We start from the raw sequence: 14,607 nt of genomic DNA on the forward strand, positions 1-14,607 counted from the left end.
CAGCCGAGTGCGCACGCGTCAGTTCCGGCGGGGAGCGCGGCGCGGCGCGTGGGTAGGAAACGCCGCGGCGGCGGGGGAGCGGAAAATGGCGACGGCCGCGCAGCTCACGGACGAGGAGCTCTTCTCGGAGCTGAGGCGCTTCGGCTTCTCCCCGGGGCCGGTCACCGAGAGCACCCGGCCCGTCTACCTGAAGAAGCTGAAGAAGCTGCGCGAGGACGAGCGGGCTGGGGCCCGCAGCGGCGCCAACAAGACCCGGAACAGCAACAACAATAACATGGGGGCCGGCGCGGCGCCGGGCGGAGGCGGCGGCGGCGGCCCCGGGCGAGCGGCCCCGGGCGTGGGCGCGCGGCTGGTGGGCGCCGAGCACCCCTACCTCCCCGGGGCTGCCGCCGGGAGCGGCCGGAGCCGCGCAGCACCCCCTGCCGGGGGCGGCAAAGTGCTGCTGGGCTTCAGCTCGGACGAGTCGGATGTGGAAACCAGTCCCCGGAGCCAGGCCGGCGCCGGCAGCAGGAGGGAGCGGGCTTCACCCCTCTTCCGCGGCCTGAGGCCCGCCGTCCCCCACGGCGCCTGCGGCGTGAGTAACAGCTCCCCCCCGGAGGAGGCGGCCAGGCGGAAGCCCAACGCCTGGTGGGGGGCGGCGGCCAGGAGGCCGGCGGCGGCGGCTCAGGGTGTGAGGGAGCCCGGGGACGGCGACGAGGAAGGAGGGGAGGAGGACGAGGAAGAGGAGGAGGAGAAGGAGAGCGAGCAGCAGCGCTGGAAGAACCGGACCGTGAACGGTAACCGGCTCCTCTCCTACGGCGGCAGCAGGGACAAGTACTCTGACTCGGAGGAGGAGGAGGAGGAGGAGGCGGCGGGGGCGAGGGCCAAGCAGCAGGTACCGAAGGAGGAGTCCGCAGTTCGCCGGCCCAGACGGAGCCTCAGCAAGTCTCCTGCTCCATTCATAACAAGCAAATGCGCTGCAGCCGGCGCTGGCGTGATGGAGACGGGCCAAGAAAGGGCTGGCGGAGGCTGCGGTGCTGGTGTAGTCGTAACGAATGACAGGGCGGCGGCGGCGGAGGCAGCTGCTGCCGGGAGTCTAGACAGGGGCAGAAATCAGGAGGAGGAGGCGGCGGGGGGAGGAGGAGGATGTGAAAATCTGGACTCTAGTCCTCCCAGCCCCAGATACCGCCTCGGCCTACCTAAGAAATCCCCTACGGTATTGGTGCTGCCGCCACCGCTCACGGACGTGGACAGCAGTAAAATCACTGACCCTCCAGGCACCATTAGGAAAGCGACCAATAATCATGTTCTCAGCGGTGCTGCTGGTAGCTATAATGTTGAATCCAGGATCTATTCGGCTACTAATAGCCTTCCCCCGGGTGGAACCACCTCCTCCCTTAGACTCAACCACTCCAATCATACGGGTTCAAATCATACCTACCTGAAAAACACCTACAAGAAGAATCTCTCAGAGCCCGAGGAGGAGCTTCTCCAACAGTTCAAAAGAGAGGAGGTATCCACCACTGGAGGCTTCAGTGCACATTACCTGTCCATGTTCCTCTTAACTGCTGCATGCTTGTTCTTTCTGATACTGGGATTCACATACCTGAGAATGAGAGGTTCTGGAGTAGCTGAGGATGTGGGAGTCAACAGTAAGTATTAGGTGAAGGGTAAGAGCAGTTTCTTTCTGCAACTGGATATACAACTGTTCGTTCACCTTTGCGTTCCCAGACATCCCTTACTGAGCAGTTCTGGGTTCCACCTTGGTATAATCTTTCTATACAGGATGGAGCACAGAGAAATTGTCTTTCCTTAAGCATAGTCTTTCCTTGCAAGCTGGTATAATAAGCTTGTAAGACATTTGAGGATAAACTCAAATCCTGGCATTTCCTGCTGTAGTCTGTTGATACCTTGTTTTCTAGCGTGTTTTCCTCACAAAGCAATTTTATGTGTTTTGTTCAATGTAATGGATGTATGGTTAATAGAGAATTGACGAGGTAAGGCTTTATGCTAATCTCACAGAAGTAATCATGCACATTTAGATACCTGGGATTCCTGCAGGGCTAAGGTTTGACTGTAATTGTTTGGTAATAAAGCAGGTTGTTTTCTTTTACGTGTATGGAGCCTTGAAAAGGATGCTAGGTTGAGATGATGTTACACACAACAAACTTTGTGCAGTGAATGCTGGACCTATTGTGTGTTGTTTTCTAATACGTACTTTTTTCTAAATTTAGTTGAGAGTATGATTATACATGAAATAGTGTTGTGCTTTAGTTTGAATATCAGAACATTCCTTTTTGAATCCTGAATTACTTGGGAGCTTCTTTAATATGTGAAAGTAACTTCTTGGAATGGATTTAGAAACTACCATTTTCTATTCACAAAGCATATGAAAATGGAAACGTACCACCTAAGGGTGGTGATTCATGCTAATTCAATTCTTGGCTGCTCTGAAATCGACAGTGGAGATTCTAACATTAGAAAGAAAAATCATGCCATTGCTGTCTTAATTTCTCACCAGGAGCAATGAAAAATTAACCAAAAAGCTAGTTTTGGTACATGAGAGCATTAGAAGGTCCTTGGGGACTTGCATGTTTCTTGAAATGACTGAGGAAGGTGTGTGGGGTGTAACACGTGCATGTATTTCTTTGTATAGATAGTAGAGGATTTATATACTCATGTGTGGGCATGTATACAGTGCCTTGTAAGGAGTGATCCCAGTGTTAGATTGGGATCTGCTAGATGTTACAGGGCAGAAATAGCAGTGTGGGCTAGTGTGTCCATCCTGTCGTCCGTCCCCCCCCCATCTCCCTTTTGAACGTTATTCGTTATGTTACGGTAGCAGAATAGTTCTTAATTCTGTTTTGCACTCTTTGGAGGGGGGAGTAAAGGATTTAGTGTTTAGGAAGGGCAGTAGCAGAAAGGACTTAAAGTCCTTAAACCATTTGCAGTGGTTTCATTGCTGTCCACGTGGCTCTTAACTACTGTTTGTTCAGTCTTGGTTTTTTGGGAAGGTGGTGAACATGGGCAGGTGGGCTAAAATTAGATGCAGTATAGTGTGACTGTTGGGACTACTCATACTCATATTCTGTGGTTAACTTCTGGGCATAACTGCTAGAGACGTATATAAATTTTCTTATGTACTGATAAGCTGTGTAATTCTACTAATAAGTATTAGATTTTTTTTTTTTCCCTAGTCTTGAAATCTGATGGTTTTTAATAGGGGAGGAGGTCTGTCAGCCTCCTGGGGTAAACTTTCTGTCTCTCAAATTCAGTGGTTGAGTTAAAACTCACTTGCCATGCTGACTGATAAAGCTGGATGTCTCACCTATGCGGACAGCAATAATACTGTGAAAAGAAATCCACTCTGAACTTTTTGTCTTGGAAGAAAACTTTGTTCTGAATGTGTGAGCTTTCCTATGGAGCATGTGGAATCACTGTGTTGAGTATATTGCTCTTAAAAAGTTAACCCAGTTGGAACTGATAATACAGGGAAGACTGTTCTCTTCTGCCCTTCTGCTTAGGTTAGGCTGCCCAGCCAAAGGTCTGGTAGCCCAGTGTCGCTTGATAGTTCAATTAAGCCAGTTCTTGGCCTGTTCCTACTCCTCTTCTCAGCAGAACTCCTGAAAGTGGATTTCCTGAAGAATTGTTCTGGCAGTGGCACTCACATTTCATCTGTCCTCCTTCCTCACAGCCCCAGGCTTTGCAACATAACAAATGGGAACGGGATTTTGTGGCTAGCTCCTTTGATAGGAAGAGGAGCAGGGTGCTGCTTTTAAGTAATGTGGGAATGAGCAAGGAATTACCTTGCCCATATGCTCAGCATGTGCTCACTAAATTCTTACTTCTCAAATGGGCATATGCAATGAAAATATGGTAGGTCTGTAGAACAGGCAATTACAGACAAGACAGGCCAATAAAAACTGATTGCTACTGGGAAGGGAAAGAAACCTGTCATCTATTAGATGCTTCCCTATGCTTAAACATCATCTGAGTGAGTCCTTTGGCTCTTGTGCTTATGTGGGTGTATTGTCTGTTTTCTTTATGGAAGCAGAATGGATTAATACATTTTTATTAAAAAATACTAGTGTATCTCAAAAAACAACCTTTCAGTTAGGTGATTGGATACTGAGTTTTTTCCTCTCTTTTAGGTGGCTGTAGGTAAGATTCTGTTGGCCGAGAGTGATTTGGTTGTGAAAAACTCAGTTATTTTCAACTTCAAACTATTATCATAAAAGGTTTTAGGATTCAGTGGAGTTGCACTATACCCATAATTATCATAGTTACTATAAGAAAACAAAAAAGGCAGTTATTTGTATATTTGGGTGGCTTCTTATTTTAACTTTTTAGGGAATGATGCACAATGAGCTTAATGTTGGTTGTCTTAATTGTTTATTACCTAAAATAAAATACAGTCAAAATAAAGTGATATTATGTGTGTGACATTGAAAAATATTTATCACCAAGTACACCCAATATTGGCACTTAGTTAGGTTGTCAAATAGTTGTCAGGCTGTAATAGTTGTCAGTTGACTGTAAATAGTTGTCAGGCTGTAATCTGAGAACAGAAGAGGTGCGTGTAGTGGGAGAGGCTTAAAACTAGGTGGTGGGGTTGAATTTAGGCCAGGTAAAATAACACAGATGAGAAGTGGTAAGCAGAAAACTTCAGAAGAGGATTGTCACTTATATCATGCGTAATGTTCAAACGATTTCTTATTCAGAGCTCTAAAATAGCTGTGAAGTGCTTTAGCTTTTCTGCACATGTGGCATAAAATGTTCAAAGACAAATCAGAATTGAGCTAATTCTTCTGTATCTAACCTACGTATGGTCACTTGAGGTGCTATGCATTTAGCTTGAGGTTTTTATGCATTTAGCTGTCTAAAATGCAGATAAATATCTATGGGGCTTTTCCTAAAGCATATTAAACCGTTGAAATTAAACTACTCTTTAAGCTTACATAAGACTAACTAATGCATAAGTGCATATTTTGCTTGCTCTCTCTGTCAGTGTTGTATATGAAAAGAAAGATCGGTTTGGGCTTGGTGCTGGTAACCTCATTCACATGGCTCTTGCTGTAAAAGGTTTTGCTTGCACTTGCCTTCAAAATACCATGGAAATGTATCAACTTCTTGCCTAGCCAGCCTAGTATTTTGTCAGGAAAATGGTAGGATTGACTTTTGTCTACTTCCTAGGGTTCTTCAATCCCTGAAGAGCTGGGTATCTCTTCCAACTTCTTTGGTTTTGTTTTGTGATGTTACTCTGAGTGTCTCAAGTGGCTGCTCTTGGGAGCTAGTTCTAAAGTTGTTTTTCATGTAAAGTTGATAGCGATACCATCAGTAGATGTTGTTTTCAGGTCTGGTTTACTTGCTGAAAGATGAGGGCACTAGTACAGATGCCGTTTAAGGTTATAATCTGAAATAGGTTGTGTTTAAGTTACTCTCGCTGTTTCTGCTCCAGTACTTTGCCAGGGAAGTGCCTGATGTAACAACAACAAAAAAAAAAACCAACAAAAAAAAGTAATCTTGAAACTTTCAGGTAGGTCTTTTCAATATCTTACATTATTATTAGGAGAGGCTTTTGAAAGTGACATCTCTTGCTAGTAATTTTGGTCTTTCTACTTGTTATAAAACAACTGCTAGGAGGACAATCCTTGCTGTATTTGCTACAACTTGTGTTTTTGAAATGTTAATTCAGGGAGACTTAGCAGTTGTGTATATTGTAAGTGGAAGCTTATGCAAATCACAGTTCTAAGAGTTTAATTCTATTCCATTGGCGTTCCTTTGTTCTCGACTTCTAAATCTCTCAGGCATTAAAAATTCTATGGAATTTTATGCAGGGAATTTCATTGTTAAGAAGTTAGACTTGCTGTATAAAAGACAAGATGATGACCGTTACCCTCACAGGCCTGCAAATTACTATTAAAGTGCTGTGGTATTTCACAAATAACTGTTACAAATCTACTTGCCTTCTAAGATCACCTCCTCAGAAGAGTCTATCTTCTTGGCAGTGTTGGCTTCAATGGAGGAAAATGAATTTTGGATAAGAAGTATTTATAGGAGAGAAGATAAAGGGAGGAAGCGACATTAAAAGATTTGGAGAATTCCTGTGTTGTGTGGCTATTAATGTTGCTTGTGCTTTGCAAGTGATACTGTGACTTGTATTTTACAATATTACAGCTTCTTCTATTGACATATTGGCATATAGCTCTGCTTCACTTTCTGTATCTTGCTTTAAACTCTAGTTAGCAGGTATTTCTCTTCTAGGTTATACAAAAGAAAATCCTGATGTGCATCTTAAAGACTAATCTCTCGTAGCTGATCTCACTTCTGTGGGTTGGTGAGTTTTGGATCAAGATCGGTAGATCAAAAAAACCCTAGGCTGCCTTCATAAGGTAAAGCCAGGTAAACTTCCTTAGAATTCTCGATATTTTTAAACTCTAGTCTTCCTTATGGTGTATCAGAAATAACTCTTAAAAATGAGGAACAAATTTGGCCAAGACTTGTACCCAGGAAGTCCAAATAATTGTTACATAGTGCAAAATAGTTCATCTTGGCTGACAACTTGAAATCCTTCTTAAAGGATAATAAACAGTCTATTTACCTTTGTAGCAGATCTGTAGTATAAAGTATAAATACAAAAATTGTTCATCAGTATTTGAAACAGAAATGGTGCAACTTCAGAATATTTTTTTAAGGACGTAGCTGTGTTTTGATACTTTGTTCAGAATACTTAGAACTAACTTAATTTGGCATTCATACCTTAAATGTGCTGCTGTTTGCAGACATGCACAAAACTTTCCTTGTGCCATGACTTTAGATATTCTTACAATGATATTTTTTCAATGTTACTGTTGTAGGCTGTGCTTTTTTGTGAAGTAAGTAATGAGAAATTGGAACTAAAATGACTTGCCTGGGGAGCAGGGATGCAGCTCTGGCAGGATCTGTTTGCACTATGTATCAAAAACTAATTGAAAGTTTGCACTCCATTCCATAGTGCATTGTAGTTTTCTCAAAAAAATTTTGTTTCTGATGTGAGAGAATTAAGGGTGATATAGGATCTGAAAGCAGATCTGGTTGCAACTTTTCCCTGTTTATAAAGCATTGCAGACTAGAAAGGAGTGGGAAAGCAAACTTGTGTTTCTTCTGTTAAGAACCTCTGCCAAGTCTAATAGTGTTCTTCAAGTGCAATGCACATTTCTTTCTGCTTAGGACAGATGCATACAGCGATAATGGATGCAATGGAAATATTTTAAGGAAGAGCCCACGATACCAAAGGACTTTAAATTTAGCCTTGTAGGACACCCACTTTGCACTGTTTCATAATCTTTAAGTATCCCAGTACGAGAGGAGAATCAGGCCTGCAGTCTTTCTATTCCTGGGGTTCAACTGTGTTTCTAAAAAATCATGTATATGTAACTCCTGTTGACATCTGTGTTTTATCTGGGAGTAGTAGGTCACAAAACTTTGGCTTGATTGCTTACCCAGCTAAGCTGGCAGGACTGCTAGCGTTGTACTGAACTGATCCCTGTCATGCTTCTAGACTTGTGCTTCAGAAATAGTATGAACATGTGAACAGGCCAGAGCTGCTGTTTGAGAAAGTTGTTTGGTCGCTTAACAAAAAAGCTTAGGCAAGTAAATTAAGCAAGTACATCAGTTTTTGTTGATGGAAGTGCTGTTCCAATGCTGTGGAGAAGCACAGAGTCCATTGTAATCATGAGGCATATATTCCATACACCTTTAAAGTTCTTGTGGGTATTTGTATTCTCTGGTAAAATTAGTTGTCTGTTGTGATTTGTGGTAGGTTGAGGAGAGTAAGTTGACTGGTTACAGGATTGTGAAATCAAGGTATATTAAGAAGAAAAAGTGATTTTCAGGGGACTCACATGTTTGCTAAGAACTTCAGTAGTAGTATCTTTGTCCTTACTCTGCCTTTCTTGGCTCCTGCTGTTGCTGCTGGCAGGCCTAGAGTTGTGGGAGAAGGTGGCAACGCCTTTGCTGTGATTATAATAAATGAGGACATGGTGTAACTCTGCCACTGATCAAAGTAACCTTGATGGCTTCTGTCCACTAAGGAATTCTGATTTAGAAAAACTTGGAAAAGGCGCAGTGTTACTGATGGAAAGAAGCATATTGATGGATGCAAGCATAGACTTAAAGCTGATCTCATATAGGTTCCTTCTGTGTAGAAGGTTTGCTCCAGTTTATAAGGTCTGATGTTTAGTCCTGTGGTAAATATATTAAAAACCCCCATCAACTGCCTGAATGAAACTGATGACCCGAAGGCTTTGCAGTTGATGTCAATGTGCTGTACCTAGAAAATGGGGAATAGCAAAATAAACTTGATGCTTTGACTCCATGCAGGTATGGCCTCTTTGTACAGCTAACTGTTCAGATAAGACACTGCTTTGATGTTGTCTCAATATTTCAACAGTTTTTCAATCCAGGCAAATCAAGGCTTTGGGTTCATGCATCTGTAGTCTGATAATTGCTAGCATTCTCTCCTAGAAACTTTAGGGATTCTGTAGAAGTCTGTCCGTTCAGTAAGCTTCTCAGCCCAGCTGGAGGAATTGAAGACAAATGTAGGTAATGGAGATGGAAGATTGAATCAAGTGTATTTAGATTACTTGAGCATACCATGGCATGAATAAGAAATATGTCTTCATCAGGAGGTACTATTTGTAATTAGGAAAATTGGTATGGCCCCAAACTGCTGTACTTTGGTTTTAGTGGGTCCTTTTCTCCAGTATCCTTATCGTTGTCACCTTTTTCCTGCTACTGTGCTCTACTTCCTACAATGCTGTTTAGTGCTGTTTCTCTGTTCTGCTGTGTGTTTACAGTCTACTGTGGAGGATGAGAGGGTAAGGAGCAAGTGAGTGTGGATGCATGCTAAATGTGAAACAGGCAAACATGGTGTGCCTCTTGGGCCTAGTTTGGAGGAGATGTGCTGTTATGTCTGGAGTTTTTCAGAGATGAATTATTCTTTTTGCAGAGGACAGGATCAAATTTTCTGCTTACTGAGGGTCATATTGTGACACCAGTATCTTGACTAAAGCTGCCTTTTTAGAGTCTTAAATTCCTTTAGCTGCTTTAAATGAACTCTGAGTGACAGACTGAATTGATACAGAAGGCTGTTTAATGTGGGCAGGAGAAGAGGTAGGGGCTTAAAAAGAGAGGTCTAACATTGAATTAAGTGGCATTAAAACTTACTAAGTAGTCTACAAGATCCATTGAATTCTAGTGATGCTGTGCTAGATAAGTAAGAAATAGGACTGTTCATAAATGAAGGATTGTAGACCAATTCCTAGGCCAGTTTTTCTGTCTTAGAGAAGGCCATTTACTTAATTAAGAATTGGAAGATGGCTTGTTGGAACATAATTGTTTTATATACATACTAAGACTTCCTTCATACTGCCTTTATTCACTTAAGTCTTAATACAGGGTTTATATACAGGTCACATCCCCTTAGCCTTTTCTTTATTGAAAAAGTGCAAGAAGCTTTTATACTTAGACTCATGATGTCTTGGGTAAATGCAGCATCAGCCTATCCTTGCTAGGGAGTCAACTGAACAAAACTTTATCACGAGAGGACTGCTGGGATCAGTTGGATAAATGTCGTGTTATTCCAGACTAGATTTTAAGTCCACATCTAGATCTTAATTTTCCTTTTCTCCACAGAAAAGTGTTTCTTTGAAGGTCAGTTAAATCTGAGTTGCTTATTGGAGAAGCCTCAGACTCTCCATTGACTTCATAACTGCTTGTTAGCTTTTGGATATTTTCAATAGGCTGCATATCAAAGCCACTCACCTTAACCATCTGTCCCCTCAATACTCATCATCTCACTATGTAGTTATACAATAAAACATACCACAGCACACTCATTCAGTAATACTTATACCAGTGTCTGTTCAGTGTCATCAAGCTGCACAACACAAGCCCCTCATGGCCAGTATTCCTATACCTCGCAGCACAACTTCATCAAACAAATTTTTACTTGAATGTGTAGATATTGGTGGTCACAGGGGACAGAAGTCTGGCTAGAACTGCTCTGAAACCTGTCAATAGATATGGAGCAATGGAGCATTTACTGTGAATGAGGGGTTTCAAATATCAAAAGGTAGATGTGTAATGTTTTGTTTTGGGTTTTTTTTGTTAGTGTTGTCTGAAACAGCTCTTGGTTGTGGTGTGGGTTTTTTTTTTTTCCCCAGTATATTTTCTGGGGAATGGTAAAACATTCATCATGAAATTTTCTGTTCATCTCTGGTATTTGACCTATATCTAAAAGTTTAGTGGGCTGTTTGTTCTTTTTCAGGTGTCATGCTTCAGACAACCAAAGAGGGTATTTGTTAATTTTGAGTGACAGACTGGGTGGTACATGTGTGACAAACCCCTGAGAGGCCTCTTTCAGGCTATGGAAATCCACAGTCAAACTGAATTATTGGGGAAGGGCCAATCTGGCAGTCTTGCTTCTGTTTCTCATTCTTGCAAATTCCTTGGAAATAGTTTACTGTTACTTTGTAAATAAGAGAAATTAATTTATGAAGTTCCTTGGTGGGATCTTGAAAAGAGGAGGAGAGTATGTTGTCAAGTTCATCCTAGTCTGTTTCTGTATTGGTTTGCACCTGATGTATGATCCAAGGAGGCTTCTGGAGGTGAGAGGTGTAGTGTAGTGTATTTCAAGGAAAAAGCTGAAAAGGTGTGCTGACTTTTTTTTTTTGAGTCAAAGGAACTTTATGCTGTCCTGGGGAGACTTTGCCTAGCTGAGAAAATGAGGTTAGAAATACAGATTTGCTTCTGGAGCATGAAGTAGTCTCACTATTTATTTTTGGGTTTTGTTTCTCTTATCTGTAAGCATATGAAGTATTGCTTATGCAAAAGCAGCTTCGGATAAAGGTGTTCCTAAATCACTGTGGGAAGTGGGAAATCTGAGCTGTATCTAAAGGATATATTCATGTTTGGGTACTTTGTATTTTGTATATAATAGGGAACACATGTTCATTTTGATATAAACTCAGGAACAAATAGAATGGAGTGTTGAGAACATCTGAAAGAGCCATACTATTGTACTGTCTGTACAGTGTCCTTTGAGCTAGTAGTTTTTCATTTCTCATTGAAAACCAGAAATACCAGCCTTTTAACTACTCCTGAGAGCTCGCTCATTCAGAATGGGCAGGTGTGTATATGCACAGTCTGACTTGGTGATCCTAGGTGTACTATGACCCGTGCCTGTTAAGTTTGACTTCTGTCAAAGGTGGTAGTCCCTGCAGAAATGCTGTAGACTTTTTTTTTAACTTGTTTACATTGAGTACTAATGTGTCTGTCTACTTTGGAACTGGACAATGCAGTGGCTAATGCATTTTTTGATTTATAACTTTAAATACTATTTTTTTCTTGACCTTCAGCTAAAGGTGCTGATTATGAACTAACAACAAAAATGTGCAGATTCAGTGCAAGTGCACGTGAAGTAGGGGGAAAAAAAAACCTAATGGTATGTTAAATCCAGACTTGTTTTATTCTGCTGCATAGGATGTGTGGTATTAAAGTCATTCCTTTGGAGGGAGAGCGAACTGTGGAGGGAAATCACATGAAAGTAGCAGCCCTGGGAGGGAGCTGTCCTGGTGATTTGAGGACCAGAGGCCAAATAGGGTCTGCCTATCCCTTCTGTAAGGGAATGAATTAACATGTGATGTTCTTTGCCATTCAGGAGATGGGAATGTACTGAGCTTCTTACACAAACCTTGGCATCATACTACTAGCCATATGGCCAGCTACGCTTCCTTAAGTGGGAGATAAATGGTTTGAGGAAGGAGAGTTAAGATCTTGTTCTGTAAACTTTGTTTTGTAGTTTAAGCCCCTAGCTTTGTACCACTATGTAGTGGCTTACATACTGCAGAGTTCTCGTGTATCTACAAACAGCCAATGGTGTGGTAAGGTTTTACTGTCCCTAGTCTTTGAGATCTCAGTAGGAGTCACTTGTTCTTCCTTTCCATCCTCTTTTTTTGCTGTTTCTGTATGGCAGATTGAGTTTCTTGCCAAGATAGGTTTTTTCTCTGCTCTAGATTCACCTGGCTCAGGAGAAGTGCACACAGTACTGCTAGAAGATTCATCAACTTAATCCACAAGCTGATGCTATAACCCTTTAACTAACAGGCATAACCTGTTTAATTAATAAACAGTTATGATAACAATATTGGAAGTCTTAGTTAAAGCAGACTCTTCAGCTGAGTATAGGAGCCAATGGCAAGGCATATATATAAGGATAATGGTGATGTAGAGCTGTGTGGTAGTTCCATTGTTCCCTTCAGATAATTTTTGTTTGAACCAGCTAGTTTATGCTATCAAACAAATACAGCTGGTATGGTAGACAGCCTGGAAGGCTTGCCAACTCTAAAAGGAGTCTTAGTCCAGCTGAGTAAAAATGGGAGTTACTCAATATTGCCTACTTTTATTCATTTCCAGTCAAGTGGTGTTATATCTTGAATTACTGCTGAGCTCATACTGCTGAGCTCTGCAAAATTCTGCTATACATGGTGGTCAGTCTTCCTTCTTTTACTTAGCTAATATGGATACTCCTGGTAAGCTGGCTGCTGCTTCCTCTGTGAAAGCTCATCTTTGTCATGACAGGAGACCTGCTAGCAGCTACCTCTGCCCTGCATAGAGTAAGCTCTTTTTTCTCCTTAGGATGCACTAGAGCACCTGTTTTCAGAGTTTTACTGCTGTGTTCAGGCTTTCTATACATCATTGTTGAGCAGTTCTGTTGATCTTAGGGCAGCAAGCAGTGATAGTCCAATGTGTGCTGAATGGTTAAAAGGACAGAGACACAGCAGAACCCCAGTTTTAAATATGAAAAATCCCTGTGTGATCTTTACCTTGACTTTGTTAATGTCTTTGCTCTCATGATTGAGGGTCTCTTAAGAGTTCTTCTGTCAGTGCCTTCTATTTGAATGTTATGTTTGGATGCTGTAAACTATTCATGCTGTTATAGTATATTACTAATACTTTGTAACTGAAGTCTGTCTGGAAGAAGAGGTTATAACTGGGTATTTTTACATTGAAACTCTTCAAGACAGGAATCCTTCCTGCTTGTATGAGATCACAGGAATGTTTCTATCCAGACTGGGCCCCTTGGCAGAGTGACACTAGATTTAATATTTAATTGCAGATTCCCATTGATTCTTAAACCTTCTGTGATTTGATAACACTTGCTTTATGAGTTTGCTTTCTATCTTGAACTTTGGAGTTTGAGGAAAGAAGACCACTTCCTAATTTAAGATTGAGTGGCTTGTGTTGCCATGTTTTCAAGGTAGTTTCCCCTGCTTCTGAATATCTTTGGGTTTTTGTCATTTGTGTTCATTTATTGACGTCATGAGTGGTTTTTCACCTTATAAAGTATAAGGAGCTAAAATATTTGGGAGGGAGCACAGAAGAAGGGAGAAGAGCTATTGCAGAAGCCTATTCTGATTCTTTTGCAAGTGAAGGTATTCTCTACCCATTGTAAAATGCTAGTAGGTGTCTGAAGTATAATGTTTCTCCTGGTAATGTTTTGCAACTGGTGATAAAAGCAGTCTTAGTGTGGGTGTTTTTCCCTGTCTTTTTCCTACATATAAACACTAGCCTATAATAGAGCCTGTGTGTATGTGTGTGCAAGGAATGTAGTATTAACTAATTTTTACAATGCATGGCAAATGCACTTCCTCTGAGCCATTTTTCCTAATAGAACACAGACAGCTGTTTCTTCATTGAAATATAATATGTTTTGTAATATAATGTAAAAGAGCGTGTGTGCAAATTCTGTTGCTATAAAACATTTCCTTACCCTGGTAGAAATAAAACTGGAGAAGAGAATACTTTATTGTAAGAACTGTTTTAGCTTTCCACAACTACAGATCATGAAAAATGATTTTGTAAATAACTTAGCAGCTTAATGTGCTCTTGCTTAAGTCTGCTCTTCTACTGAGTATGCTTCATTGAGATTAATGTAGGCATAGAGGAAAGAGAATTTGGGATGAAGACAGGTTCCTGGGTGGGTATAGCAGCTGGAAGTATTGTCTGGAGTGTTTGGTGACTGGTGCTTGCTACTTCTGATGACATGCCCCCTGCCCCGCCCTGAGTTAGGGGTATGAAACACTGCTTGAATCTTTTCTGCCCATATTTCTCATCTGTCTATGGAACTGGGGAATTAAAATCCAGTACTATTTTCTTGCTGATAGTGGTGTTCTAAAGCTTGTTCTGTTTCTTGGTGTGGCTTCATCGGTTCTTGTTTGGGCTCATTTACTTGTTCCTTCATCTGTTGCATACAATTATTTTCACAGGGTCTTCTAGTAAAAGTAGTGAACTTTCATGCTTTTTTCATACACACAGGCAGGTTGCACATTCTTCCTTTTGAAACAAGCAGTGTCTGTACTATAGCTCTGTAGATTTTTTTTTTTCTTCCCTGAGTCTTGCTATGGTTGATGGTGATATTTAGGAAACAGGAGATCAGAAAGAAGGAAAGACAGTCTCTTTGTTAATATTTGGAGGTGTTAGTCTGAGGTATCAGCTCTATCTGAAATGGGCACTTCAGTACAGTAGATTCTAGCCAGCAGCAGTATTCATGGAGTGAGTGTGGCAATAATATAGTGAAAGCTTCCT

General features: G+C 41.6%; 1 protein-coding gene across 1 annotated transcript in view; it reads left to right on the forward strand.

Annotated features, from left to right (window-relative positions):
* The window catches only part of LEMD3 (LEM domain containing 3), a 52,288-nt gene continuing 37,681 nt past the window's right edge, over positions 1 to 14,607 (forward strand). The window contains exon 1 of the mRNA XM_072863074.1: positions 1 to 1,631. Within this exon, the coding sequence (XP_072719175.1) occupies positions 86 to 1,631 (1,546 nt within the window). The 5' untranslated portion in view covers positions 1 to 85. The remainder of the gene's footprint in view (positions 1,632 to 14,607) is intronic.

Source organism: Ciconia boyciana, chromosome 1 (assembly GCF_034638445.1).
Source record: "Ciconia boyciana chromosome 1, ASM3463844v1, whole genome shotgun sequence".
Lineage (NCBI taxonomy): Eukaryota > Metazoa > Chordata > Aves > Ciconiiformes > Ciconiidae > Ciconia > Ciconia boyciana.